Source organism: Ranitomeya variabilis, chromosome 1, assembly GCF_051348905.1.
Source record: "Ranitomeya variabilis isolate aRanVar5 chromosome 1, aRanVar5.hap1, whole genome shotgun sequence".
Taxonomy (NCBI): Eukaryota; Metazoa; Chordata; class Amphibia; order Anura; family Dendrobatidae; genus Ranitomeya; species Ranitomeya variabilis.
The window spans coordinates 726,349,538-726,376,644 of NC_135232.1; the positions used below are offsets into that span (position 1 = coordinate 726,349,538).

General features: G+C 48.1%; 1 protein-coding gene across 7 annotated transcripts in view; it reads left to right on the forward strand.

Annotated features, from left to right (window-relative positions):
- Positions 1-5,066: 5,066 nt before the first annotated feature.
- The window catches only part of PPP4R4 (protein phosphatase 4 regulatory subunit 4), a 97,657-nt gene continuing 75,616 nt past the window's right edge, over positions 5,067-27,107 (forward strand). For 3 of the 7 annotated variants that reach the window (XM_077268365.1, XM_077268368.1, XM_077268379.1), the window contains exons 1-2: positions 5,067-5,281; positions 7,416-7,489. In XM_077268365.1, coding sequence (XP_077124480.1) covers positions 5,201-5,281; positions 7,416-7,489 — 155 coding nt within the window. In that variant the 5' untranslated portion in view covers positions 5,067-5,200. Of the gene's footprint in view, positions 5,282-7,415; positions 7,490-18,364; positions 18,512-27,107 lie in introns of those variants that run through there. The other 4 variants (XM_077268403.1, XM_077268395.1, XM_077268409.1 and 1 more) reach the window with 4 other exon arrangements.

The following is a 27,107-nucleotide window of genomic DNA, read 5'->3' on the forward strand; positions in this document are numbered from 1 at the left end:
TTTGAGGACACGTGATCCGTATTTGTGGTGTGAGGACACATGACCCGAAATTGTGGAGTGAGGACACGTGACCGTATTTGTGGTGTTAGAACTCGTGACCCGCATTTCTGGTGTGAGGATACGTGACCCGAATTTGTGGAGGACACGTGACCGTATTTGTGGTGTTAGGACTCGTGACCCGTATTTGTGGTGTGAGGACTCGTGACCCATATTGGTGGTGTGAGGAAACGTGACACTTACTTGTGGTGAGGACACATGACCCGAATTTGTGGAGTGAGGACTCGTGACCCGTATTTGTGGTGTGAGGACACATGAACCATATTTGTGGTTTGAGAACACCAGACCCGTATTTGTGTTATAAGGACTTGTCACCCATATTTCTGGTGTGAGGACTCGGGACCCGTATTTGTGGTGTGAGGACACATGACCCGTGTTTGTGATTTGAGGACACGTGATCCGTATTTGTGGTGTGAGGACACATGACCCAAATTTGTGGAGTGAGGACACGTGACCGTATTTGTGGTGTTAGGACTTGTGACCCGTATTTGTGGTGTGAGGACTCATGACCCGTATTTGTGGCGTGAGGATACGTGACCCGAATTTGTGGTGTGAGGACACATGACCCAAATTTGTGGAGTGAGGACACGTGACCGTATTTGTGGTGTGAGGACACTAGACCCGTATTTGTGGTGTGAGGACTCATGACCCGTATTGGTGGTGTGAGGATACGTGACCTGTATTCGTGGTGTGAGGACAATGTCCCGTATTTGTGCTGAGGACTCGTGACCCGTATTTATGGCATGCGGCCACGTGACCTGTATTTGTGGTGTGAGGACACGTAACAGTATTTGTAATGTGAGGACACATGACTTTTATTTGTGGTGTGAGGACTTGTGACCCGTATTGTGCTGTAAGAACACATGACCCGTATTTGTGGTGTGATGACACATGACCTGTATTTGTGGTGTGAGGACTTGTCACCCATATTTGTGGTGTGAGGACTCGTGACCCATATTTGTGGTGTGAGGACACATGACCCGTATTTGTGATTTGAGGACACGTGATCCGTATTTGTGGTGTGAGGACACATGAACCGAAATTGTGGAGTGAGGACACGTGACCCGAATTTGTGGTGTGAGGACACATGACCCGAATTTGTGGAGTGAGGACATGGGACCGTATTTGTGGTGTTAGGACTCGTGACCTGTATTGGTGGTGTGAGGAAACGTGACACTTACTTGTGGTGTGAGGACACATGACCCGTATTTGTGGTGTGAGGACACATGAACCGTATTTGTGGTGTGAGAACACCAGACCCGTATTTGTAGTGTAAGGACTTGTCACCCATATTTGTGGTGTGAGGACTCGTGACCCGTATTTATGGTGTGAGGACACATGACCCGTGTTTGTGATTTGAGGACACGTGATCCGTATTTGTGGTGTGAAGGCACATGACCCGAATTTGTGGAGTGAGGACACGTGACCGTATCTGTGGTGTTAGGACTTGTGACCCGTATTTGTGGTGTGAGGACTCATGACCCGTATTTGTGGTGTGAGGATACGTGACCCGAATTTGTGGTGTGAGGACACATGATCCGAATTTGTGGTGTGAGGTCACGTGACCGTATTTGTGGTGTGAGGACAAAAGACCCGTATTTGTGGTGTGAGGACTCATGACTCGTATTGGTGGTGTGAGGACACGTGACAATTACTTGTGGTGTGAGGACACATGACCCGAATTTGTGGAGTGAGGACTCATGACCCGTATTTGTGGTGTGAGGATACAAGACCTGTGTTTGTGATTTGAGGACACGTGATCCGTATTTGTGGTGTGAGGACATATGACCCGTATTTGTGGCATGAAGACTCGTGACCCGTATTTGTGGTGTGAGGATACGTGACCCGAATTTGTGGTGTGAGGACACATGACCCGAATTTGTGGAGTGAGGACACGTGACCGTATTTGTGGTGTGAGGACACATGAACCGTATTTGTGGTGTGAGGACTCGTGACCCGTATTTGTGGTGTGAGGACTCGTGACCCATATTGGTGGTGTGAGGAAACGTGACACTTACTTGTGGTGAGGACACATGACCCGAATTTGTGGAGTGAGGACTCGTGACCCGTATTTGTGGTGTGAGGACACATGAACCATATTTGTGGTTTGAGAACACCAGACCCGTATTTGTGTTATAAGGACTTGTCACCCATATTTCTGGTGTGAGGACTCGGGACCCGTATTTGTGGTGTGAGGACACATGACCCGTGTTTGTGATTTGAGGACACGTGATCCGTATTTGTGGTGTGAGGACACATGACCCGAATTTGTGGAGTGAGGACATGTGACCGTATTTGTGGTGTTAGGACTTGTGACCCGTATTTGTGGTGTGAGGACTCATGACCCGTATTTGTGGCGTGAGGATACGTGACCCGAATTTGTGGTGTGAGGACACATGACCCGAATTTGTGGAGTGAGGACACGTGACCGTATTTGTGGTGTGAGGACACTAGACCCGTATTTGTGGTGTGAGGACTCATGACCCGTATTGGTGGTGTGAGCATACGTGACCTGTATTCGTGGTGTGAGGACAATGTCCCGTATTTGTGCTGAGGACTCGTGACCCGTATTTATGGCATGCGGCCACGTGACCTGTATTTGTGGTGTGAGGACACGTAACAGTATTTGTAATGTGAGGACACATGACTTTTATTTGTGGTGTGAGGACTTGTGACCCGTATTGTGCTGTAAGAACACATGACCCGTATTTGTGATTTGAGGACACGTGATCCGTATTTGTGGTGTGAGGACACATGACCCGAAATTGTGGAGTGAGGACACGTGACCCGAATTTGTGGTGTGAGGACACATGACCCGAATTTGTGGAGTGAGGACATGGGACCGTATTTGTGGTGTTAGGACTCGTGACCTGTATTGGTGGTGTGAGGAAACGTGACACTTACTTGTGGTGTGAGGACACATGACCCGTATTTGTGGTGTGAGGACACATGAACCGTATTTGTGGTGTGAGAACACCAGACCCGTATTTGTAGTGTAAGGACTTGTCACCCATATTTGTGGTGTGAGGACTCGTGACCCGTATTTATGGTGTGAGGACACATGACCCGTGTTTGTGATTTGAGGACACGTGATCCGTATTTGTGGTGTGAAGGCACATGACCCGAATTTGTGGAGTGAGGACACGTGACCGTATCTGTGGTGTTAGGACTTGTGACCCGTATTTGTGGTGTGAGGACTCATGACCTGTATTTGTGGTGTGAGGATACGTGACCCGAATTTGTGGTGTGAGGACACATGACCCGAATTTGTGGTGTGAGGTCACGTGACCGTATTTGTGGTGTTAGGACTTGTGACCCGTATTTGTGGTGTGAGGACTCATGACCCGTATTTGTGGTGTGAGGATACGTGACCCGAATTTGTGGTGTGAGGACACATGACCCGAATTTGTGGTGTGAGGTCACGTGACCGTATTTGTGGTGTGAGGACAAAAGACCCGTATTTGTGGTGTGAGGACTCATGACTCGTATTGGTGGTGTGAGGACACGTGACAATTACTTGTGGTGTGAGGACACATGACCCGAATTTGTGGAGTGAGGACTCATGACCCGTATTTGTGGTGTGAGGATACAAGACCTGTGTTTGTGATTTGAGGACACGTGATCCGTATTTGTGGTGTGAGGACATATGACCCGTATTTGTGGCATGAAGACTCGTGACCCGTATTTGTGGTGTGAGGATACGTGACCCGAATTTGTGGTGTGAGGACACATGACCCGAATTTGTGGAGTGAGGACACGTGACCGTATTTGTGGTGTGAGGACACATGAACCGTATTTGTGGTGTGAGGACTCGTGACCCGTATTGGTGGTGTGAGGATACAAGACCTGTGTTTGTGATTTGAGGACACGTGATCCGTATTTGTGGTGTGAGGACATATGACCCGTATTTGTGGCATGAAGACTCGTGACCCGTATTTGTGGTGTGAGGATACGTGACCCGAATTTGTGGTGTGAGGACACATGACCCGAATTTGTGGAGTGAGGACACGTGACCTTATTTGTGGTGTGAGGACACATGAACCGTATTTGTGGTGTGAGGACTCGTGACCCGTATTGGTGGTGTGAGGACACGTAACACTTACTTGTGGTGTGAGGACACATGACCCGTATTTGTGGTGTGAGGACACATGACCTGTATTTGTGGTGTGAGGACACATGACCCGAATTTGTGAAGTGAGGACACGTGACTGTATTTGTGGTGTGAGGACACATGACCCGTTTTTGTGGTGTAAGGACTCGTGACCCCTATTTGTGGTGTGAGGACTCGCGACACGAATTTGTGGTGTGAGGACACGTGACCCATGTATGTGGCGTATCCGCAGGTAAAATGACCTGCGTTTTACCTGTGGGTTTTTTTCGGATTTTGTGCAGATTTCGCCTGCGTTTTACACCTGCGGAGTCCTAAAATGGAATAGGTGTAAAAAACGCTGCGGAATCCGTGCAAAGAATTGACATGCTGTGGAAAATAAACCGCTGTGTTTCTGAGCAGAAATTTCCACAGCATGTCCAGTGCGGATTTGATTTTCCATAAATTGACATGGTACTGTACACTGCATGGAAAACTGCTGCACATCCGCAGCCAAATCCGCAACGTGTGCACATAGCCTTAATTATGGTGTTAGGACAAATGACCCGAATTTGTGAAGTGAGGACACGTGACTGTATCTGTGGTGTGAGGACTCGTGACCCGAATTTGTGGTGTGTGGCCACATGACCTATTAGTGGCCAGTTCGGTGCCAGCTCTGGGCAGTGACGTCACAGCGCTCCGTTACTATGGAGACCGGCCGCCGCACTGCTCGCAGCCGCCTCCTCACAGCCCGGACACCGCGCACGTCCTGGAGTCTGTGACACCATGAGCCCCCGGTGTCGGGCAGTCTGCAGCTCCGCCGTGCCCCGTAATCTCCCGCCTCGGTAGAGTTCCGGTGTCAGCGCCCCCGCGGCTCCCAGTACCGGCTGCTCCACGAGCCCCACTCATCCCCCGGGTCCGGTCCCAGCGTCCCCGGTGATCGCAGACTCCGCCCCGGTCCTCCCCCGCCGCCGCCCCCGCACTCAGGATCTCCGGCTGCCATGTGAAGCTCCGGTGCAGGATGCGGGGAGCAGCGGCCGCCTGATCCGGTCCAGCATGGAGCTCAGCCTGTTCGGGTACATCGAGGACCTGCAGGAGCTGGCGATCATCGAGCGGCCGGTGCGCCGCAGTCTGAAGGTACAGTGACGTCAGCGCCCGCACCCCGACACGTGACGTCACCGGGGCCCCGGGAACCTCTGGGAGGGGGCGACACGTCTGTGGTGTGAGGAGAACTAGGAGACCCCCAAAGACGGCACCCACTGATTTCATTACACCCCGATATCACATGAGGGTCCCCAGTGCCACTCCCCCCTCATTCCTCATGTATGGGGGTCCCCACGTATCATCCTCCTTATCCTCATGTATGGGGGTCCCCAGTATCATCCTCCTTATTCTCCATGTATGGGGGTCCCCACGTATCATCCTCCTTATCCTCCATGTATGGGGGTCCCCACGTATCATCCTCCTTATTCCCCATGTATGCGGGTCCCCACGTATCATCCTCCTTATTCTCCATGTATGGGGGTCCCCACGTATCATTCTCCTTATCATGTATGGGGGTCCCCACGTATCATCCTCCTTATCCTCATGTATGGGGGTCCCCACGTATCATCCTCCTTATTCCCCATGTATGCGGGTCCCCACGTATCATCCTCCTTATTCTCCATGTATGGGGGTCCCCACGTATCATTCTCCTTATCATGTATGGGGGTCCCCACGTATCATCCTCCTTATTCCCCATGTATGCGGGTCCCCACGTATCATCCTCCTTATTCTCCATGTATGGGGGTCCCCACGTATCATTCTCCTTATCATGTATGGGGGTCCCCACGTATCATCCTCCTTATTCCCCATGTATGGAGGTCCCCACGTATCATTCTCCTTATCATGTATGGGGGTCCCCACGTATCATCCTCCTTATCCTCATGTATGGGGGTCCCCACGTATCATCCGCCTTATCCTCATGTATGGGGGTCCCCACGTATCATCCTCCTTATTCCCCATGTATGCGGGTCCCCACGTATCATCCTCCTTATTCTCCATGTATGGGGGTCCCCACGTATCATTCTCCTTATCATGTATGGGGGTCCCCACGTATCATCCTCCTTATTCCCCATGTATGCGGGTCCCCACGTATCATCCTCCTTATTCTCCATGTATGGGGGTCCCCACGTATCATTCTCCTTATCATGTATGGGGGTCCCCACGTATCATCCTCCTTATTCCCCATGTATGGAGGTCCCCACGTATCATTCTCCTTATCATGTATGGGGGTCCCCACGTATCATCCTCCTTATCCTCATGTATGGGGGTCCCCACGTATCATCCTCCTTATCCTCATGTATGGGGGTCCCCACGTATCATCCTCCTTATTCTCCATGTATGGGGGTCCCCACGTATCATTCTCCTAATCATGTATGGGGGTCCCCACGTATCATCCTCCTTATCCTCCATGTATGGGGGTCCCCACGTATCTTCCTCCTTATTCTCCATGTATGGGGGTCCCCACGTATCATTCTCCTTATCATGTATGGGGGTCCCCACGTATCATCCTCCTTATCCTCATGTATGGGGGTCCCCACGTATCATCCTCCTTATCCTCATGTATGGGGGTCCCCACGTATCATCCTCCTTATTCTCCATGTATGGGGGTCCCCACGTATCATCCGCCTTATTCTCCATGTATGGGGGTCCCCACGTATCATCCCCCATATTGCCAATGTTTAGGAATCCCCACGCATCATCCTTCTTATTCTCCATGTATGAAGGTCCACTTGCATCATCCCCCTTATTCCTCTCCCTTCCACTTCCGTGCTCCGTACTCCACTATAATATTGGATTTATTTCTCTCCCCCAATGACTTGTGATTTCATGAGACACTGACATCGTGGCATTTCGGCTATTGAGAGTCCTGTTATTGGGGTCCCGGACCCTGGTGTCGCCCTCAGGTATATCATGACCTCCCCATATAACATCTGTCCTCCGTCATCTGCTCGTCATTGTGGTATGATGTCATCACCCTCCTCTGACATCATCGCTGTACAGCAGAGAGCTGCCGCCTGCTGTCTGATCTGACGTCACATTATGTCAGTGTACGGTCTCTACGGGGCCGCACCCATTATAAGATGTACCGTACATGAGTGGGGGTGCTCGCCCCAGGGGGCTTCGGCTCCGCTCCCTTCTTTATAACCTCCAGGTACATAATATAATATATCAGGATACGGGGAGAGGTGATGTCATTTTCACCAACCTGTTGCCATTTTTTTTACAGAGTCCTGAAGAGATTGAGCGTCTGACGGTGGACGAGGATCTGAATGACATCGAGAGGGCGGTGTACCTGCTCAGGTAGGCGCCCCTCCCCCGCGGTCTCTGCGTCGTATGAAGCTACCGTCATCGTGATGATTGTTATGTGGATTTATAATGTTCTTATCATGTGATATAAGGGGCTGCCTTAATGACGTCTGTGCCCTCGTATTGCCACGTCCTCCCCCGCTGTCTGTACCCCATCACCCAGTATATGTGCCCTCTCACTGCGGTCTGTGCCTCTGCGCACCCCACCTGCCTAATTTCTTTACCCTTTAAGTACAGAACCCCGAACTAATGTTTGTATCCCCTTTTTATGGCCCTCCATTGTCTGACCCCCTTTTTTTACACTTCCTTTTTTACTGTCCCCCAATGTCTGTACCCTCTTTATTCTGGACCCCGTCTAGTGTCTATACACCCTTTTTTACCCCTCCCCCAGGGCCTTGTTTCCCCTTCCTACCGGTATGCGTGCCCTTCTGTGTTTTTCCTGAAGGGGTGACTGCTCTTTGGGGGTTACATTTGTCCGGGCGTTCAGCACTGTGGAGGGGGGCACATGGCGCTGTGGTTATAATGCACTGACCTGATGTACCGGATATAATGTGCCACATGTGATGTTCCCGGGATAACGTTACTCCCGTGTTGGAGCACTGGGGTTGCCATGGTAACTCTGATGTATGGATGTCACCAGATATGGTTTTGTTAGGCGGGCATCACCTATATAATACTTATATACCACTTATATACAAGTGCTTCTCACAAAACTAGAATATCATCAAAAAGTTAAAGGGAACCCGTCACCAGGTTTGGCCGATATAAGATGCGCCCACCGCTTTTTAGGGCTGATATACAGTGCTCTATAATGCTGTAGATAAGCCCCCGATATGACCTGAAAGATAAGTTTTATTATACTCACCTGCTGGGTGTTTGTAAAGAGCAAAGTACTGCAGTGCGCAGGCACTGGGAATGGTCAGAGAGGCCCAGCACCGGTGCACTGTAGTACTTTACTGTACCCTCAACAGGACAAATCAGTGCGCCTGCGCAGGAATCGCAGCGGCATCGCAAGAAGATGGGAGGCGCCGGACCCGGACTGCCCAGCAGGTGAGCATAATAAAACTTATTTTTCTTATCTTACCGGTCGGACCGGGGGCTTGTCTACAGCATTATAGAATGCTGTATATCAGCCCTGAAAGGCGGTGGCCGTATCTTTTATCAGTCAAAACAGGTTCACTTTAATTTATTTCAGTTCTTCAATACAAAAAGTGAATCTCATATTATTATATAGAGTGATCTATTTCACGTGTTTATTTCTGTTAATGTTGATGATTATGGCTTACAGCCAATGAAAACCCAAAAGTCATTATCTCCGTAAATTAGAATACTTTATAACACCAGATTGAAAAATGATTTTAAAATCCAAAATGTTTGCCTACTGAAATGTATGTTCAGTAAATGCACTCAGTACTTGGTCGGGGCTCCTTTTGCATCAATTACTGCATCAATGCGGCGTGGCATGGAGGCGATCAGCCTGTGGCATTGCTGAGGATTTATGGTTGCTTTGATAGCAGCCTTCAGCTCGTCTGCATTGTTGGGTCTGGTGTCTCTCATCTTCCTCTTGACAATACTCCATAGATTCTCTATGGGGTTAAGGTCAGGCGAGTTTGCTGGCCAATCAAGCCCAGTGATACTGTTGTTTGTAAACCAGGTATTGGTACTTTTGGCAGTGTGGACAGGTACCAAGTCCTGCTGGAGAATGACATTTCCATCTCCAAAAAGCTTGTCGGCAGAGGGAACCATGAAGTGCTCTAAAATTTCCTGGTAGACGACTGCGCTGACTTTGGTCTTGATAAAACACAGTTGACCTACACCAGCAGATGACATGGATCCCCAAACCATCACTGATTGTGGAAACTTCACACTAGACCTCAAGCAGCTTGGATTGTGGCCTCTCCACTCTTCCTCCAGACTCTGAGACCTTGATTTCTAAATGAAAAGCTACATTTACTTTCATCTGAAAACAACACCTTGGACCACTGAGCAACAGTCCAGCTCTTTTTCTCCTTGGCCCAGGTAAGACGCTTCTGGCATTGTCTATTGGTCATGAGTGGCTTGACGAAGAAATGCGACACTTGTAGCCCATGCCCTGGATGCGCCTTTCAAGGCTGCGGTTATCCCGGTTACTTGTGCACCTTTTTCTACCACACTTTCCTTCCACTCAACGTTCCATTAATATGCTTGGATACAGCACTGTGTGAACAGCCAGCTTCTTTAGCAATGACCTTTTGTGGCTTACCCTCCTTGTGGAGTGTGTCAATGACTGCCCTCTGGACATCGGTCAAGTCAGCAGTCTTCCCCATGATTGTGGAGCTACTGAAACAGACTAAGGGACCTTTTTAAACACTTAGGAAGCCTTTACGGGTGTTTTTTTTTTTGTTAATTAGTCTAATTTACTGAGATAATGACTTTTGGGTTTTCATTGGCTGTAAGCCATAATCATCTACATTGCCAGAAATAAACACTTGAAATAGATCACTCTGTTTGTAATGACTCTATACAATATATGCGTTTCACTTTTTTTGTATTGAAGAACTGAAATAAATTGACTTTTTGCACAATATTCTAATTTTGTGAGAAGCACCTGTTTATTCCACTTATATTCCATGTATATACCACCTAGATACCAACGTGAGATCAACTACGTATCAAGTATAGCATCATTGCAAAAGAAAATAAAAAAGCGATATGTAGACGGTAGTGATCCCCTTACAATATTTTTATTGATCACAACGTAAAACAAAACCACAAAAGATTGTTTTTAAAAAGCACAGAATTAGCTGTAATACAACAAACCCCAGAAAGTTCTATATACAGACCAGGTGTATCATGCTGCTCACAACCAACAGTTATCGATGTGTGCCTGATATATCAGTAATTTGGTAAAATGTAAAATGCACTAGATTCTCTGAAGGTATAGGGCACAATTGTCACTTTCATGTGTCAATGTTAATTATCAGGACTTGCATTATTAGATATAACCTTCTCCAATGGCAAAGACTCGTATCCCAAATATATCACCAATGGGGCATCCGAGGTTATAGGTGGGCCAGATTGTGTACAATAAATGTGACCTCAGCTGGCAAATATACTATGAAAGTTCCCACACAACATATATGCGGGTGTGATCCACACACAGATCAAAGTCTAAGCTCATGTGACATGATATAGTGTCTACATGAATAGACTATACCAGCAAGACCAATGAAGTTCTGCGAAGGGTATAGACCGCTGTGGAGGGGGCACACAGATAGACATGCCCCCCACACCTATCGCCGCCACCAATTCGGCTCCATCAGGGGCAAATGCAGCAACATTCACCTTTTGCTGCAGATTTGCCTGGCACGGCGTACAGCACCTTGCGGTGTTCTCAGACTGTGGGCTATTCTTTTCCGTCCCGAAGAATCGGAAATCTGGGTGTGAAGACTTTTTTTTTTTTTTTTTTTGCTACCAATTCAATTCAGACCTGCCGTTTTGTGTCTGCAGCTGACATGCAGACCTATGCATCTCCCGGGGGTGCAGCCTAATCCTCCAGTAACTGCTGCGTCTGACTACACAGTGCTTGCTTGTAGTCTGTAACCTTGGAGATGCATAGCTTTGTATAGGAGCTGTGCATACAATGAAGTTTACTGAGGTTCTCCTGCTTTATTTTAGAATCATTGTGTGCAGGAACGGATCAGTTGAGAAAGTCTGCACCCCTTTATTGTACATTTTGACATTGGGCATGGGGGGTGTACCATGTGCAGGGCGGTGAGTGACGCAGCACAGTGACATCACCATTCCGTGCTCAGCAGGCGGCGCTGCTTTCATTAATCTCAGCCATTGACTCCTTATTGACCTCTTCATCATTGGGTTGGCCACTGTGATCAGCTGTGAGGGTTTACTGCTGACCACGGAGGACAGGAGTGTACGTAGAAGAGAGGGTTCGACACTGACCAATGGGAACAGGAGCGTACATAGAGAAGAAGATCCGACACTGACCATGGGGAACAGGGGTGTGCTTAGAGAAGGCCTGACACTGACCACGGGGAACGGTCATATGCAGAGGAGAGGGTCCGACACTGACCATGGGGAAGAGGGCTGTACGTAGAAGAGGGGCCACAATTGACCATGTTGAACAAGGGCGTATGTAGAAGAGAGGGTCCGACACTAACCACAAGGAACAGGGGTGTACGTAGAGGGGCCACCACTGACCATTTGGAGCAGGAGCGTAAGTTTAGGAGAGTGTCCGACACTGACCACGGGGAACAGGTGCGTGTGTAGAGGAGAGGGCCTGACACTGACCATGGGGAACAGGAGCGTACATAGAGGAGAGGGTACGTCACTGATCACAATGAACAGGGGTGCACGTAGAGGGGCCACCACTGACCACATGGAACAGGGGCATGTGTTGAGAAGAGGGTCTGACACTAACCACGGGGAAAAGTTGTGTATGTAGAGGAGAGGGTCCGACACTGACCACGGGGAACAGGTGCGTATGTAGGGAAGGTCCGACACTGACCATGGGGTACAGAGGCATACATGGAGGAGAGAGTCAGACACTGACCACGGAGAATAGGGGCGTATGTAGAGGAGAGAGCCTCACACTGACCATGGGGAATAGGGGTGTACTTAGAGAAGGCCTGACAATGACCACGGAGATCAGGCATACATAGAGGAGGGGGTCCAACACTGACCACGGGGAACAGGGCTGTACGTAGAGGAGAGGTCACCAATGATCATGGGGAACAAGGGCGTATGTAGAAGAGAGGGTCCGACACTGACCACATTGAACAGGGGTGCATGTAGAGGGGCCACCACTGACCACATCGAACAGGAGCGACCGTAGAAGAGAGGGTACATCGCTGACCACGGGGAACAGGGGCGTATGTAGAGAAGAGGGCCCGAAACTGACCACGGGGAACAGTTGTGTATGTAGAGGAGAGGGTCCAACACTGACCATGGGGAACAGGTGCGTATGTAGAGGAGAAGGTCTGACACTGATCACTGGGAACGGGCGTACGTAGACAGGGTCCGATACTGACCACAGGGAACAGGGGCGTATGGTACGTAGAGGAGAGCTGTGTTGTGAGGTGCCGCAGGGGCTGAGCTGTGTTGTGACGTGCTGCGGGGGCTGGGCTGTGTAGTGAGGTGCCGCGGGGGCTGAGCTGTGTAGTGAGGTGCCGCGGGGGCTGAGCTGTGTAGTGAGGTGCCGCAGGGGCTGAGCTGTGTTGTGACGTGCTGCGGGGGCTGGGCTGTGTAGTGAGGTGCCACTGGGGCTGGGCTGTGTAGTGAGGTGCCGCGGGGGCTGAGCTGTGTAGTGAGGTGCCGCGGGGGCTGAGCCGTGTTGTGAGGTGCCGCAGGGCTGTGTATTATGCTACTCCATTCATTAGACTCTCTTGTTGCTGCTCTGTCCCTCCTTCATGCTTTGCACTTTGTAGGATATGGTCCTTGTGGGGGGAGGGGCTGGAGATTGGGTTTGGGTATTTGGTGTCTCCCTTCCCCCTCACATGAGCCTCATCATTACAGGGATGTCGTTGCTCACTCATTAGTGGCCATTGTGCGGCGGTCAGGTGACAGTTGCACACCTCATTGCTCCATGATGGAGTCGTCTCTCTGCCAGGCCCCGGGCCTCTGCTGACAACTGAGGGCAAAACATAAAGTTGTAGCATGCATAATACATACGGGGAAAATCATGGTATATTACACCTAGTATATAAATGTAACTAATATAATACCCCATATATGTATGCTACGGACTAACTAGGGACAACTGCAAACAACAGATGTCCTAATCACCACAAAACGCAGTTATATCCCATAAAATATCACTTTTATTAATATCCACTAAAATCATTACACATACATAGGGACAAAGGACAGAGGTAGGGATGGTGGAACACTGATCAACAGTACACTGTACACACAAAGGGGCCTGAGGTACCACCCATAGCTAACACACACTATGTAAAATTACATTCGGATGCCAGACCATATAGATAAATTACCATAAATAATAATAGTAAAACAGGCCCGATATCCAACACCTCAATAGGTGTAGACAGAGATGTCATACCTGCCGTGTGCAGCAAAAGGGGAACCCAAGGCCCACCCCGACGCGCGTTTCGGAGCGCCAACGCTGCTCCTTCCTCAGGGGGCGTGGGGGACCTGATACAGCAGCCATCTTTAAATACGCGGCCAAAACACAGGGTAATCACCCCCGCAATAGCGCATCACCTGTGATCGCCGCCAGCCACGGCGCCATCGCCGCCCGCCGGAACCGGAAACACGCGAAGTCCACGTGACCCGGCACCAGGCAGCAGCGAGGACACCGCCGCCAGCAGCAACCGCTGCATCCGAATGTAATTTTACATAGTGTGTGTTAGCTATGGGTGGTACCTAAGGCCCCTTTGTGTGTACAGTGTACTGTTGATCAGTGTTCCACCATCCCTACCTCTGTCCTTTATGCCTATGTATGTGTAATGATTTTAGTGGATATTAATAAAAGTGATATTTTATGGGATATAACTGCGTTTTGTGGTGATTTATGACTACTGAGGGCAAAGTACAACCCTCAGCCTCCTAAAATCTGAGCCATTTTTCCCATTACATCTGTCCCTGGGAAAGCTGGGTGCCACTCTGTGGCTTCCTTGACCGATCTCGCACATCGCCTCACCCCCGTCTGGCAGGGTTGGCTTTGCCCCCGGGGCTTTAGTGGCGGCCATACTGGTGGTCACCCAGCTTTCCCAGTTGCTGATATCTTGGTGAAATGGGAATCTTTAACCCCTTGTTGAGCTCCGCCGGCCCGAGGCTGACTGCTGTGACTTTCCTGCTCATGTCTGTGACATTGTGTTGTCGGTGTGGTGGCCTCACGTGGAGGTCAGCGTGGAGCGTGCCCGTTACCACGGCGACCGCACAGTGTACACACAGTGGCCGGCGCGGCTTCCTCCCGCCCCATTGTTCCCGCACATAATAAGTCCGCCGTCGTCAGCGGCCGGAGTCCCCGCACTGTGTGAATGGACGGCTTCCCTGCTATTGTCCCCGTGTCCTCATGTGCCGCCTCTCACACCCCGAGCCGGTGGGACTGAACCCTGTGGGCGTGTGAAGGGTTAATCACTTTCTGGTATCCTCTCTGCTTCATGTCAGTGATTAGGGAAACAGCTGAGGCTCCATTACAGTGTGTCAGGGGGACGCAGCAGCGCAATGTCTGCTGACGGTTTGTTACAATGTATCAGTCTGGAGTGCTGGGACGGTAACACCAGAAGTATAACGTTGTATCTAAGACTGAAGACGGGGGTCCGACACTGAGCACCTCACTCCTCACCATATGGAGGGGCTCCTGCACGGTCTGCCAGGCACAGCGCCATACTTTTACTAGTGGTCCTGCCTGGGATCACATCAAGAGACCGCCGCATCCCCCTTTAAACAGTTGATTGTTGGCGGCCTGGCCATCTAGTACTGCTGACCAGTCATACAGATTTGGAGTTTCTGATGTCCACTTTAAGCTACAAATGCTCCGATATGGTCGCTTCTGGCAGTCGTCCGTCTGGCCCCAGCCACCCTCGCCGTAGTCCCCAAACCATTGTAGCAAGGGACCCGTGTTAGTATTAGCAGACTGATCCTATGGGTGGGTCTTCCATGTTGTGCATCCAAAACCGTTAAAGGAGTTGTCCAGGATTAGAAAAACATGGCTGTTCCCCCTCCATAAAGAGCGCCACCCCCTGTCTGCAGGTTGTGTCTGGTATTGCAGCTCAACCCCATCACTTCATCGCAGCCACGTCCTCAATGATGCACATTATCTGCCAATTAGGGAGGCTGCTAACTGCGAGTGCTAGCTTCTTTTTAGCGTCTCTCCTCTGTGACTGACATCCTGGGGTCTGCGGTGGGCACGGCGATCCATCCTTCATAAATGACAGCCGCCGGAGCAGCTCCACTCTCTGTAGGATCACTCCAGTAAGAAAATAATTGGACAAGGACGTCAAGATTCAGTATCGCCATCTCCCACGCTATTTATAAAGAGTAAAACCCCTGACCCCGGTTGCAGTTAGTTTTTATAACAATAAAATCTTTACTCACCATTCCCAGGTCCAGCACTAATGTCAGGTCTACAGCGCTGCAGCCAATCACTGAGCTCAGAGGCTCCAACTGAACTAGTGAGCCGTTATTCGCTGTAGTGATGTTGAAGTGATGGTGGACCTCGGGAGGGTAAGTATGGCCCTTTTTTTTCCTAAACAAAGGGGTTTTCTGATGGTGTAAAACTCCTATAACAGCAAGAAAGACAACTTGGAAATGCATTAAAGGGGTTGTCCTGTGAAAACAGGATTGGTGGTAACCAGTATCCCCGTTAGAATAGCGAAGCGGTGCCCCCGCCCGACCGTTGCCCCAGTCATTCTCTATAGGGCTGCTGAGCGCTGCTCCCGACTTTCTCCAGCAGCTCCAACACCTTGTCCGAGCTCGCTCCTGCACATAGGTGACGACTTTGGGACCCAAAACATATTGGGGTACTTTTAATCCAATTATTTATAGTAAAACAGGGCTTTTTGTGCTTTTTATGGCGCGTGCCAAATGAATGAATCCCTTGCCATACATCTCCGTCCCTCTTCGCCTCATCTGCCGGTTATCGCACTCACTGGACCAGGTTATACTTTCCAGATGTGTTTTTTAAATAGATTTTTCAATTGCAATTTAAAAAAAAAAGCTGCAAACTGGCTCCTGAAGAGGTCAAGGAAACTACAGTAATGGATCTAAACAGAAAAAAGTCGCCAAACATAACAGATCGTGCAAAGTTCTTTAGCTCTAAACTCTAAAAAAACGACTTGTCCCTGATTCATGAACCCTTGGGATTTCTAGGGAGAAACCGAACAAAAATGTTACTGTAAGTGACATTATGTATAGTTGTGAGGTTGTAGAGGTCTCTGCGCTGCAATGATGGGTTCAGCATTAATAGCCGGTGCTAAGACATAGACCTGAACTCTCTTACTACCCCGACATAGCGCCCCTGATGGTGAGGATGGAGTACGACCAATGGCTGTGTAGGCAAATGCTAAGAAGACAACTCCTCTGCAGGGGAGACGTATACCAGCGGTGTTATGGCTTTGCAGTCAGGACGCACTTTTGGCGATGAGCTGCAGCGCCCCTCGTAGGTCCTGGTGGGTGTCATACACATCAGTGCTCATACTGATCGCCCTGTTGGGCATAGTAAAGCCTTCATGTCTGTATGTCCAGGTAATTATACGCCCGCTCAATCTCCTGTACGACCTGTCTGGCAAACTTCTGTCCCCCAACAAGATCTACAAGACGGACAACTCATTTAATTATTCCTTTTCTCCCACTCCCCTAATCCTCCACCTGCTATAAAGATCCTTCTATCCTTGGCTTTGTTCTTCGGCCGCGTGCACACACAACTTGTCATTATAGTGACCTGCGTGCCTGAAGCCGCCCCCACCAGTCAGGTTATATGGAGCAGTCATGGGCCAAGGCTGCTAATGTTTGACTGAGTTTGTACTCCAGATCAGTGATGGGACTGGAGCCGACATACAGGCCACGTCCTAGTCACTGACCCACAGAGCGAACCTGCAATAGGAACAAATGTCAAAAAAGTATTAAAGATTCCTCAATGTCATCTACAAAAGGCAGAAAACACCCTCCAAGTCACAGAAGTTCAGCCTGAAAAAGCATTGTCCACAGACAAAGGGGAGAAAACATGCTGTCATACCAGGAAGATGGAAGGATAGTCTGACAGTATTGTAAGGTTAGATACTCTGGACATGTACCCAAGACGCATCATAGCTATGTACAAGCATATAACTAATATAATACTGTCCCCTATGTACAAGCATATAACTACTGTAATACTGCTCCTATGTACAAGAATATAACTACTATAATACTGCCCCCTATATACAAGAATATAACTACTATAATACTGTCACTATGTACAAGAATATAACTACTATAATACTGCCCCTATGTACAAGAATGTAACTACTATAATACTGTCCCCTATGTACAAGAATATAACTACTATAATACTGCCCCCTATGTACAAGAATGTAACTACTATAATACTGCCCCTATGTACAAGAATATAACTACTGTAATACTGCCCCTATGTACAAGAATGTAACTACTATAATACTGCCCCTATGTACAAGAATATAACTACTGTAATACTGCCCCTATATACAAGAATATAACTACTATAATACTGCCCCTATGTACAAGAATATAACTACTGTAATACTGCCCCTATGTACAAGAATATAACTACTATAATACTGCCCCTATGTACAAGAATGTAACTACTATAATACTGCCCCTATGTACAAGAATATAACTACTATAATACTGCCCCTATGTACAAGAATGTAACTACTATAATACTGCCCCTATGTACAAGAATATAACTACTGTAATACTGCCCCTATGTACAAGAATGTAACTACTATAATACTGCCCCTATGTACAAGAATATAACTACTATAATACTGCCCCCTATGTACAAGAATATAACTACTATAATACTGCCCCTATGTACAAGAATATAACTACTGTAATACTGCCCCTATGTACAAGAATGTAACTACTATAATACTGTCCCCATGTACAAGAATATAACTACTATAATACTGCCCCTATGTACAAGAATAACTACTGTAATACTGCCCCCATATACAAGAATGTAACTACTATAATACTGTCCCCTATGTACAAGAATATAACTACTATAATACTGCCCCCTATGTACAAGAATAACTACTGTAATACTGCCCCCATATACAAGAATGTAACTACTATAATACTGCTCCTATGTACAAGCATATAACTACTATAATACTGCCCCTATATACAAGAATATAACTACTATAATACTGCTCCTATGTACAGGAATATAACTACTGTAATACTGTCCCCTATCTCTGCATTTATTGGGCCACTTGAGGTTTCTGAGCTCTTCCTTCTCTTCCTGCTTCTCTCTTGTCAGTGAGGATACTCTTCTGCTTTTGTCTGGGATTAGGAGACCTATGTATTCAGGTGTGCGGCCATGGCGGCTCTGTATTCATAGTAACCTTATTTACTGAGATCAACTTGGTTAATTGAAGTCTCATATTTCTCTGTGTCCCTCTTGAGCAGGAGCCAAGGAGCAGGAATCTAATTCAGACACATAGCCATTTTGTGATTGAGCCAGGGATGCAGAGGTGGCACATACCGACTGCTCAGCCTCACCACAATGGATGTGTATGGAAGACTGTTGACCACATAGTGCTCTCTGATTAGACATGGCATGGCCTATTGTTTTAATGCTTAGAAAGTTAAGGGTCTTAGCCCCTCAGCAATCAGCCCGATCACATAGCTGATACAAGGGGCTCTCACTCACTGTCTCTCTCCTGTTTTGCTTTACATAGACAGGTGAATTAAGACCAGGTGATGAAGGTGATGATACAGAAGACTTTTGTGTTTTTGTTTCTGATGACAAATTTTGTTGGTACATGATTATGAGGAAGCGGCCATCTTGGCTGAGCTACTGTTAGCAGCATTTATAGATCTGCTTTACAACAGCGACATTAACCATAAACAGCGATAGACCGATAGATAGATGGGGATATGTGTGACATACTTCGTGACCTCTGCAGAGCTCATTTTACGAAGAGGAGGAGGTGAGATGTGACATCACATATTGTGAATGGTGGATCCTGTGTTATCTAATGTATATTGAGGTGATAGTAGTCATTGTACATGAGGAGGAGGTGAGCTGTGACATCACCTATTGTGAATGGTGGATCCTGTGTTATCTGCTGTATATAGAGGTGTTATCAGTCATTGTACAGGAGGAGGAGGTGAGCTGTGACATCACATATTGTGAATGATGGATCCTGTGTTATCTAATGTATATAGAGGTGATATTAGTCATTGTACAGGAGGAGGAGGTGAGCTGTGACATCACATATTGTGAATGATGGATCCTGTGTTATCTAATGTATATAGAGGTGATATTAGTCATTGTACAGGAGGAGGAGGTGAGCTGTGACATCACATATTGTGAATGATGGATCCTGTGTTATCTAATGTATATTGAGGTGATATTAGTCATTGTACAGGAGGAGGAGGTGAGCTGTGACATCACATATTGTGAATGATGGATCCTGTGTTATCTAATGTATATAGAGGTGATATTAGTCATTGTACAGGAGGAGGAGGTGAGCTGTGACATCACCTATTGAGAATTATGGATCCTGTGTTATATACTGTATATAGAGGTGTTATCAGTCATTGTACAGGAGGAGGAGGAGGTGAGCTGTGACATCACATATTGTGAATGGTGGATCCTGTGTTATCTAATGTATATTGAGCTGATATTAGTCATTGTACATGAGGAGGAGGTGAGCTGTGACATCACCTATTGTGAATGGAAGATCCTGTGTTATCTGCTGTATATAGAGATGTTATCAGTCATTGTACAGGAGGAGGAGGTGAAGGGTGACATTACCTATTGTGAATGGAGGATCCTGTGTTATCTACTGTATATAGAGGTGTTATCAGTCATTGTACAGGAGGAGGAGGTGAGCTGTGACATCATCTATTGTGAATGGTGGATCCTGTGTTATCTATTGTATATAGAGGTGTTATCAGTCATTGTACAGGAGGAGGAGGAGGTGAGCTGTGACATCACATATTGTGAATGGTGGATCCTGTGTTATCTATTGTATATAGAGGTGTTATCAGTCATTGTACAGGAGGAGGAGGAGGTGAGCTGTGACATCACATATTGTGAATGGTGGATCCTGTGTTATCTAATGTATATTGAGGTGATATTAGTCATTGTACATGAGGAGGAGGTGAGCTGTGACATCACCTATTGTGAATGGTGGATCCTGTGTTCCTTATATCCATGATATCTTTCATTATAATCCTGCCTGTGATGATAATGAGTTTGCTGGGAAGGGATTTCTACAGAGCGGGATGTATCAGTCTAATATTATGCTTATTGCATTCTTTTGGGATTGTATTTCATTGTTTTATTTAGTGATAAGGAAAATGCAAAAAATAAATGCATTTTTGGTAAGTTTAACATAATCATAATTTTAAACAATAGCTATATAGAAGGAGCAGCACAGTCAAGAATGATAAAATATATCAGTTTTATTCCTGACGAAACTGCAGAGGAGGTAAAACGTGCGTCGAGGTGCGATCACAGACCACATATTCTCTACATCATGGCCACAGGTAATTTACTGTTTATCCTATAGGGTTTTTGATTGAATGTGCCAGTTTATTATAACTATCTCACCATCACTTCCGATATCTGTGTACTTGCAGTTTTTACTGTGAGCCTATACATCAACCTATGAACATTTTCCCAGCATTGATAATTGATATCTATTGTTCCATGTTTCCATGCTGTTCATAGTGCCATTCAAGCATTTATTTATTGTGAATATGATGGTCTGGTGCTCTATTGTTCTGTCACTGTATATGTTCCATGTGTGACGGAACCCAGTACCCCGTCTTCACTTCATTAGGTTATTCTTTATTTCAGTATTTAAATGTAAAATATGTTTTTACTATCAATATTTAATAAAATTGATATATTTTATCATTCTTGATCGTGCTGTTCCTTCTAAATCTTTATTGGTGTGTGATATTTTGGTTTGAGGGGATCCTTATATACTTTGTAAGGGGATTACTATTTGATATATAATTTTAAATCATGCTGCACCTGTGGGATGGGCCGCTCTCCTTGGGATGGTCCGCTCTCCTTGGGATGGGCCGCTCTCCTTGGGATGGGCCGCTCTCCGTGGGATGGGCCGCTCTCCGTGGGATGGGCCGCTCTCCGTGGGATGGGCCGCTCTCCGTGGGATGGGCCGCTCTCCGTGGGATGGGCCGCTCTCCGTGGGATGGGCCGCTCTCCGTGGGATGGGCCGCTCTCCGTGGGATGGGCCGCTCTCCGTGGGATGGGCCGCTCTCCGTGGGATGGGCCGCTCTCCGTGGGATGGGCCGCTCTCCGTGGGATGGGCCGCTCTCCGTGGGATGGGCCGCTCTCCGTGGGATGGGCCGCTCTCCGTGGGATGGGCCGCTCTCCGTGGGATGGGCCGCTCTCCGTGGGATGGGCCGCTCTCCGTGGGATGGGCCGCTCTCCGTGGGATGGGCCGCTCTCCGTGGGATGGGCCGCTCTCCGTGGGATGGGCCGCTCTTCGTGGGATGGGCCGCTCTTCGTGGGATGGGCCGCTCTTCGTGGGATGGGCCGCTCTTCGTGGGATGGGCCGCTCTTCGTGGGATGGGCCGCTCTTCGTGGGATGGGCCGCTCTTCGTGGGATGGGCCGCTCTTCGTGGGATGGGCCGCTCTTCGTGGGATGGGCCGCTCTTCGTGGGATGGGCCGCTCTTTGTGGGATGGGCCGCTCTTTGTGGGATGGGCCGCTCTTTGTGGGATGGGCCGCTCTTCGTGGGATGGGCCGCTCTTCGTGGGATGGGCCGCTCTTCGTGGGATGGGCCGCTCTCCGTGGGATGGGCCGCTCTCTGTGGGATGGGCCGCTCTCTGTGGGATGGGCTGCTCTCTGTGGGATGGGCTGCTCTCTGTGGGATGGGCTGCTCTCTGTGGGATGGGCTGCTCTCTGTGGGATGGGCTGCTCTCTGTGGGATGGGCTGCTCTCTGTGGGATGGGCTGCTCTCTGTGGGATGGGCTGCTCTCTGTGGGATGGGCTGCTCTCTGTGGGCCGCTCCTCTATTGAAAGCTTCTGGAGCAACTGGCTGTTTAACTTCACAAATTACGGGATAAAAACTGTGAATAAATAAAATGTAAAGAATAAAACAAGAAAGGAAAAGTAACCAAAGAAGAAACAAAAGACAGCAGAGTTGATTGTGGGGAGAGGAGGATGAGCTGCTTAAATCACTCCCTGCGAGGTGTTGGTATCTTGATGATGATGATGATGATGATGATGATGATGATGATGATGTTTACAGGGATAGTCCATCATTTAGATCAGTATAAGGTCAGGGGAAGTCTGACACCACCACCCATCAGATGTTTGTTGGCTATGCACAGCGCTGCACACTATGTAGTGGCTGTTCTCTTAGCTGCCTTCTGATAGGGTTTTGGACAATGCCTTAAAGGGCATGTTCACATGTGTCTGATTTTCTGCAGAAATTTAGCATGAAGCTGCTGGGAAATGCAGAGGCTGTTTTTGGACAGATTTGGTGCTGGGTACCCGCTTCGCTGGTGCTAAGAAAGTTATGTTAACTTGTTCTAAGCCAGTCTCTGTACACCTGGCCTCCAGTGATGTTGTCACGTGTGACCGCTGCTGCTTGTGATTAGCTGCAGCTATCAGTTGGAAGAAAGCCGCAAAAAAGTGGCCTCACCAGCCAGTATCTGCATGGAAAATATTACATTTCATGCACTTTAGAGCTTGTGTATTTCTCCACAAGCGTACCCCAATAGTATGTGCCCCGGTAAACTGGCACAACAATTACTACTACTGATAATTGACCCCCAGCGCGGCCATTGCTGCAGAGGATTGTGTTCCCCAGGAGTCGCCGGGCACTGCTAAATGTGAGACGCTCGTCCACCCCTCTGTCCCCTCCCCATGTCATGCAATTTGGCCGCCTGCTGTTAGAGGCCATTTATCTCTGTCAGAAGTGATTTACGCCGCGATTGTCTGCGGCTGTCAGTCATTAAATATCCATTCGTTGGTAACCAAATACAAGGTGAGAATCTTGCTGCATTATTGACAGGAATTAAAGAGTTACATTTGCTTGGGAAGAAATGACTACTTGGCACCAATGATTTCTGAATGGGGGTTCCCAGCAAGGGGACCCCCCCAAATAAGTGAACACACATAGTGATCCCCCCGTCACCCGATCTCGCAGTATCCGGCTGTGTGCTGATGGGGGATCATCTGTCTTTCCCGCTCGCACATCTGTCGCGGCACTTGCCGTCTATTTTACTTTTTGTTACCTCTGATTGCGGATTAGTCGCCGCCTGTCACTTATTTTCAGATGCAAAGTGTGAGCTTTTCCGCAGGAGAAGTGAATCAGGGCTTCAGATTCCGCCTACTGATTCCAAAATTACAAGGCTCACTTTCCACGGCTCTGCGCAGAATGCCATGGCAACCCGCTGTTCCGAGAGTGATCGGGGCGATACAATAAGGGTCACTCTGCATATTTATTGAGCAGCCAATTATCGTCCGCTTTAACTGTTTCACCGGCTGAATACCAAGCGCAGCCCAGAATCACCGGTCACGGGCATCAGACATATGGGGGGGGGGGACCAGGCAGGTATAGGGTCCGCACATGCACTTTATTATGCAGCACTTACAGCCCCCTATGGTGCACCATGTGACATCAGTATGGGGGTCCCCGCGTATGGCATGTGCTGTAGGCACTGGTTCAAACTCCAGGACTAGAATTTCTCGAGTGGGGTAAATCGATTAGTACTGTTTGAGTCTGGGGGACATAAACTGCAAATAAAGACTTGTGGGCTATAAAAGGGGCTCGCCCCAATGGTATCTTTCTCAGAAAACTGTTTGTAAGTGGGGTGCTGTGTAACGGGGTCTTGGCGTACTGAAAAACTGCAGCTTTCCAATACTCTTATCTGTTCAATTCTTTGTCCCCTCTAAGTCCCACTCCCAAGACCCCCTACAAACTCCAGAACTGGCCGCTGTATCTCCCACCTTTATGTACGATTTACATATATCTCCATCCCTTTTCTGACCTGGACATTGCTGATTTTGCATAGTCACAGCAAATGTGGGGCCGCTGCTGAGGGTGTGCTCACAGCTTTTTTTGATGCATTTTTTTCTAAATGAGAAACTGTATTGGTAGTGAATCACGTGTTTTATGTTTTTGGTGCTCAGCCGTTTTGATCTCAATGGGGAAAAAACTGCAATAAAAATGCTGAGAGAATTGATACAATTACTGTGTGAAGGAGACTGAATTTTTTTTTTCATGCAAAAAACGCATCAAAAGCGCTAAAAGTGAACAAACCCACAAAAAGCCAGAGACTTAAGTCATCCAGATTTTCTACTCTCCGCAGCTGGGGGTCTGCTGCTGTGTTTCTGTGGCAGTAAGATCTGCAATCCTGATGGACAGAGATTCTGGGCTGAGAGTGAGGAGTTGGTGGCTGGACCTGCCCGAGTGGCACACACGGCGCCGGGAGATGCAGCGATGCCGTGTTCTGGTTACCTAGGAGAAGGCGGCTCGTTATTGTGTCCCCCAGGAGGAAATGAGAAGTTACAGCTCGCTCCCTAGGGTGCAGAGGAGAACGATTCAGTCATAACGCATCTCTGCAGCACAGCAGCCAGACAACCATTGTACCACCATATTTCAGGTGTATACCGACACATTTTGGTATACACCACCAGGTATATGCCGCCACATTGTAGGTGTATATACCGCTATATTGCAGGTGTATATGCCGCCACGTTCCAGGTGTATATTCCGCCACGTTGCAGGTGTATATGCCGCCACGTTGTAGGTGTATATACCGCTATATTGCAGGTGTATATGCCGCCACGTTGCAGGTGTATATGCCGCCACGTTGCAGGTGTATATGCCGCCACGTTGCAGGTGTATATGCCGCCACGTTGCAGGTGTATATGCCGCCACGTTGCAGGTGTATATGCCGTCACGTTGCAGGTGTAATATGAAGCCATGTTGCATGTGTATATACCGCCATGTTGCAGGTGTGTAAACACTATGCAGCCACATTACAGGTGTAATATACCGCCGTGTTGTAGGTGTATAGGTGTATGTGCCTCCACAGTGCAAGTGTAATACACCTCTATATTGCAGATGTATATGCCGCCACATTGCAGGTGTATAAGCCGCTACGTTACAGGTGTGTATACCGCCACGTTGTAGGTGTGTATATCGCCACCTTACAGGTGTAATATACATCTATGTTGCAGGTGTATTGGTGTATGTGTCACCACAGTTCAGGTCTAATATGTCGCCACATTGCAGTTGTATAGGTGCATATGCCGCCACGTTACAGGTGTAATATACAGCCACATTACAGCTGTAATATACCACCATCTTGCAGGTGTATATGCCGCCACAGTGCAGGTGTAATATGCCACCACGTTGCAGGTGTATATGCTGACACATTGCAGTTGTATAGGTGCATATGCCGCCACGTTGCAGGTGCACATGCCGCCACGTTGTAGGTGCATATGCCGCCACGTTGCAAGTTTATATGCCATCACAATACAAGTGTAATATGCAGCCATATTACAGGTGTAATATACCACCATCTTGCAGGTTTATAGCTGTATATGCTGCCACAGTGCAGGTGCATATGCCGCCACATTGCAGATGTAATATGCTGCCACAGTACAGGTGTAATATACCACCACGTTGCAAGTGTATATGTCGCCATGTTGCAGTTGTATAGGTGTATATATAGCCACAGTTTAGGTGTGTATGCCATCACATTGCAGATGTATAGGTATATATCCCGCCACATTGCAGATCTTCTCCCATAAGGCTCTGTAATGCGGCATCTAATGAAGTCGGCCATTTCCATTGTACTCGTGCTTCTTTCCTCCAGACTCTTTAGCAATGTTTAAGTGTCTTTCCAGGATTCATCTAATGATAGTCTATCCAGTATCAGATTGGTGGGGGTCCAGTACCCTTGCGATCAGCTGTACACAATGAGCCAGCTCCCCTCACTCTGTAGTGCTCGTTTTAGGTACTGCAGCTCAGATTACATTCACTGTGATCACGGTGCCGTGCTGTTCTGGTTCTGTGATTTCAGCGGCTGTGGGATCTGGTTGCTGCTGATCAGGAGGTAGTTGGACCCCACAATTTGATATTGAAGACCTGTTCTAAGGATCAGTTGTCAATATTGTAGTCTTTGCCATTCTCTTTAATTGTTCACCTTGTCTGCAGTTTTTGGGGGTCTGATCTGGACCCTCTTGCTCCTGTGTAGAGACGCAGTGGTACCATGAAATAATCTAGAGACTGAGGTCGTAGAGACCTGGGCTCATCAATGGATGGGGAAAACATTTACAGGGGTGGTCCAAATAAATGTTTTATTTTTATTATAAGGTCTGTGGAAGAAGTTGGGTAGTGTATTGCTTTCCTACAGCGCCACCACAGGTGAAGAATAGTATTACACATTGTAATTTGTGGACTGCCTGTATATTGCAGAGACCTCAGGGAGAAGGAGATCCAAAAATTGGGGGGACCTGGAGGTGGGGGCTTTCCGGTGCTGGGTTCTGGCCAGGATTACCCTCCTGTTCTGGTGAATACATATATCTCCTGCATTGTGATGTCATCACTGCTGTATTACATCATGGAAATCTTTTGTGTCCCATTTCCAGGAGCGAATTCCTATTACCTTAGATGTTTTATGATGCAGCCATTAGTTGTAATATCAGATTGCATATCTCTCAGAGTGGAGAACAGACGAGGCTTTGATTTGTAAGGACTGATCCTCCAGCCTCTTTTGGTGTCATGTAATACAGCGATCGTGCAATGCGGCCAGCGTGCAATACGGCCATTGTGCAGTAATATGGCCATCATGCAATAATACGGTATGACGACACAGCTGTCGGGTGACCCGGGACCAGGGGCTCCTTCTCTGTCCCTAACACTAGGGGGCACCCTAGCTTGCCCTGCTCCCCAGGATACTTC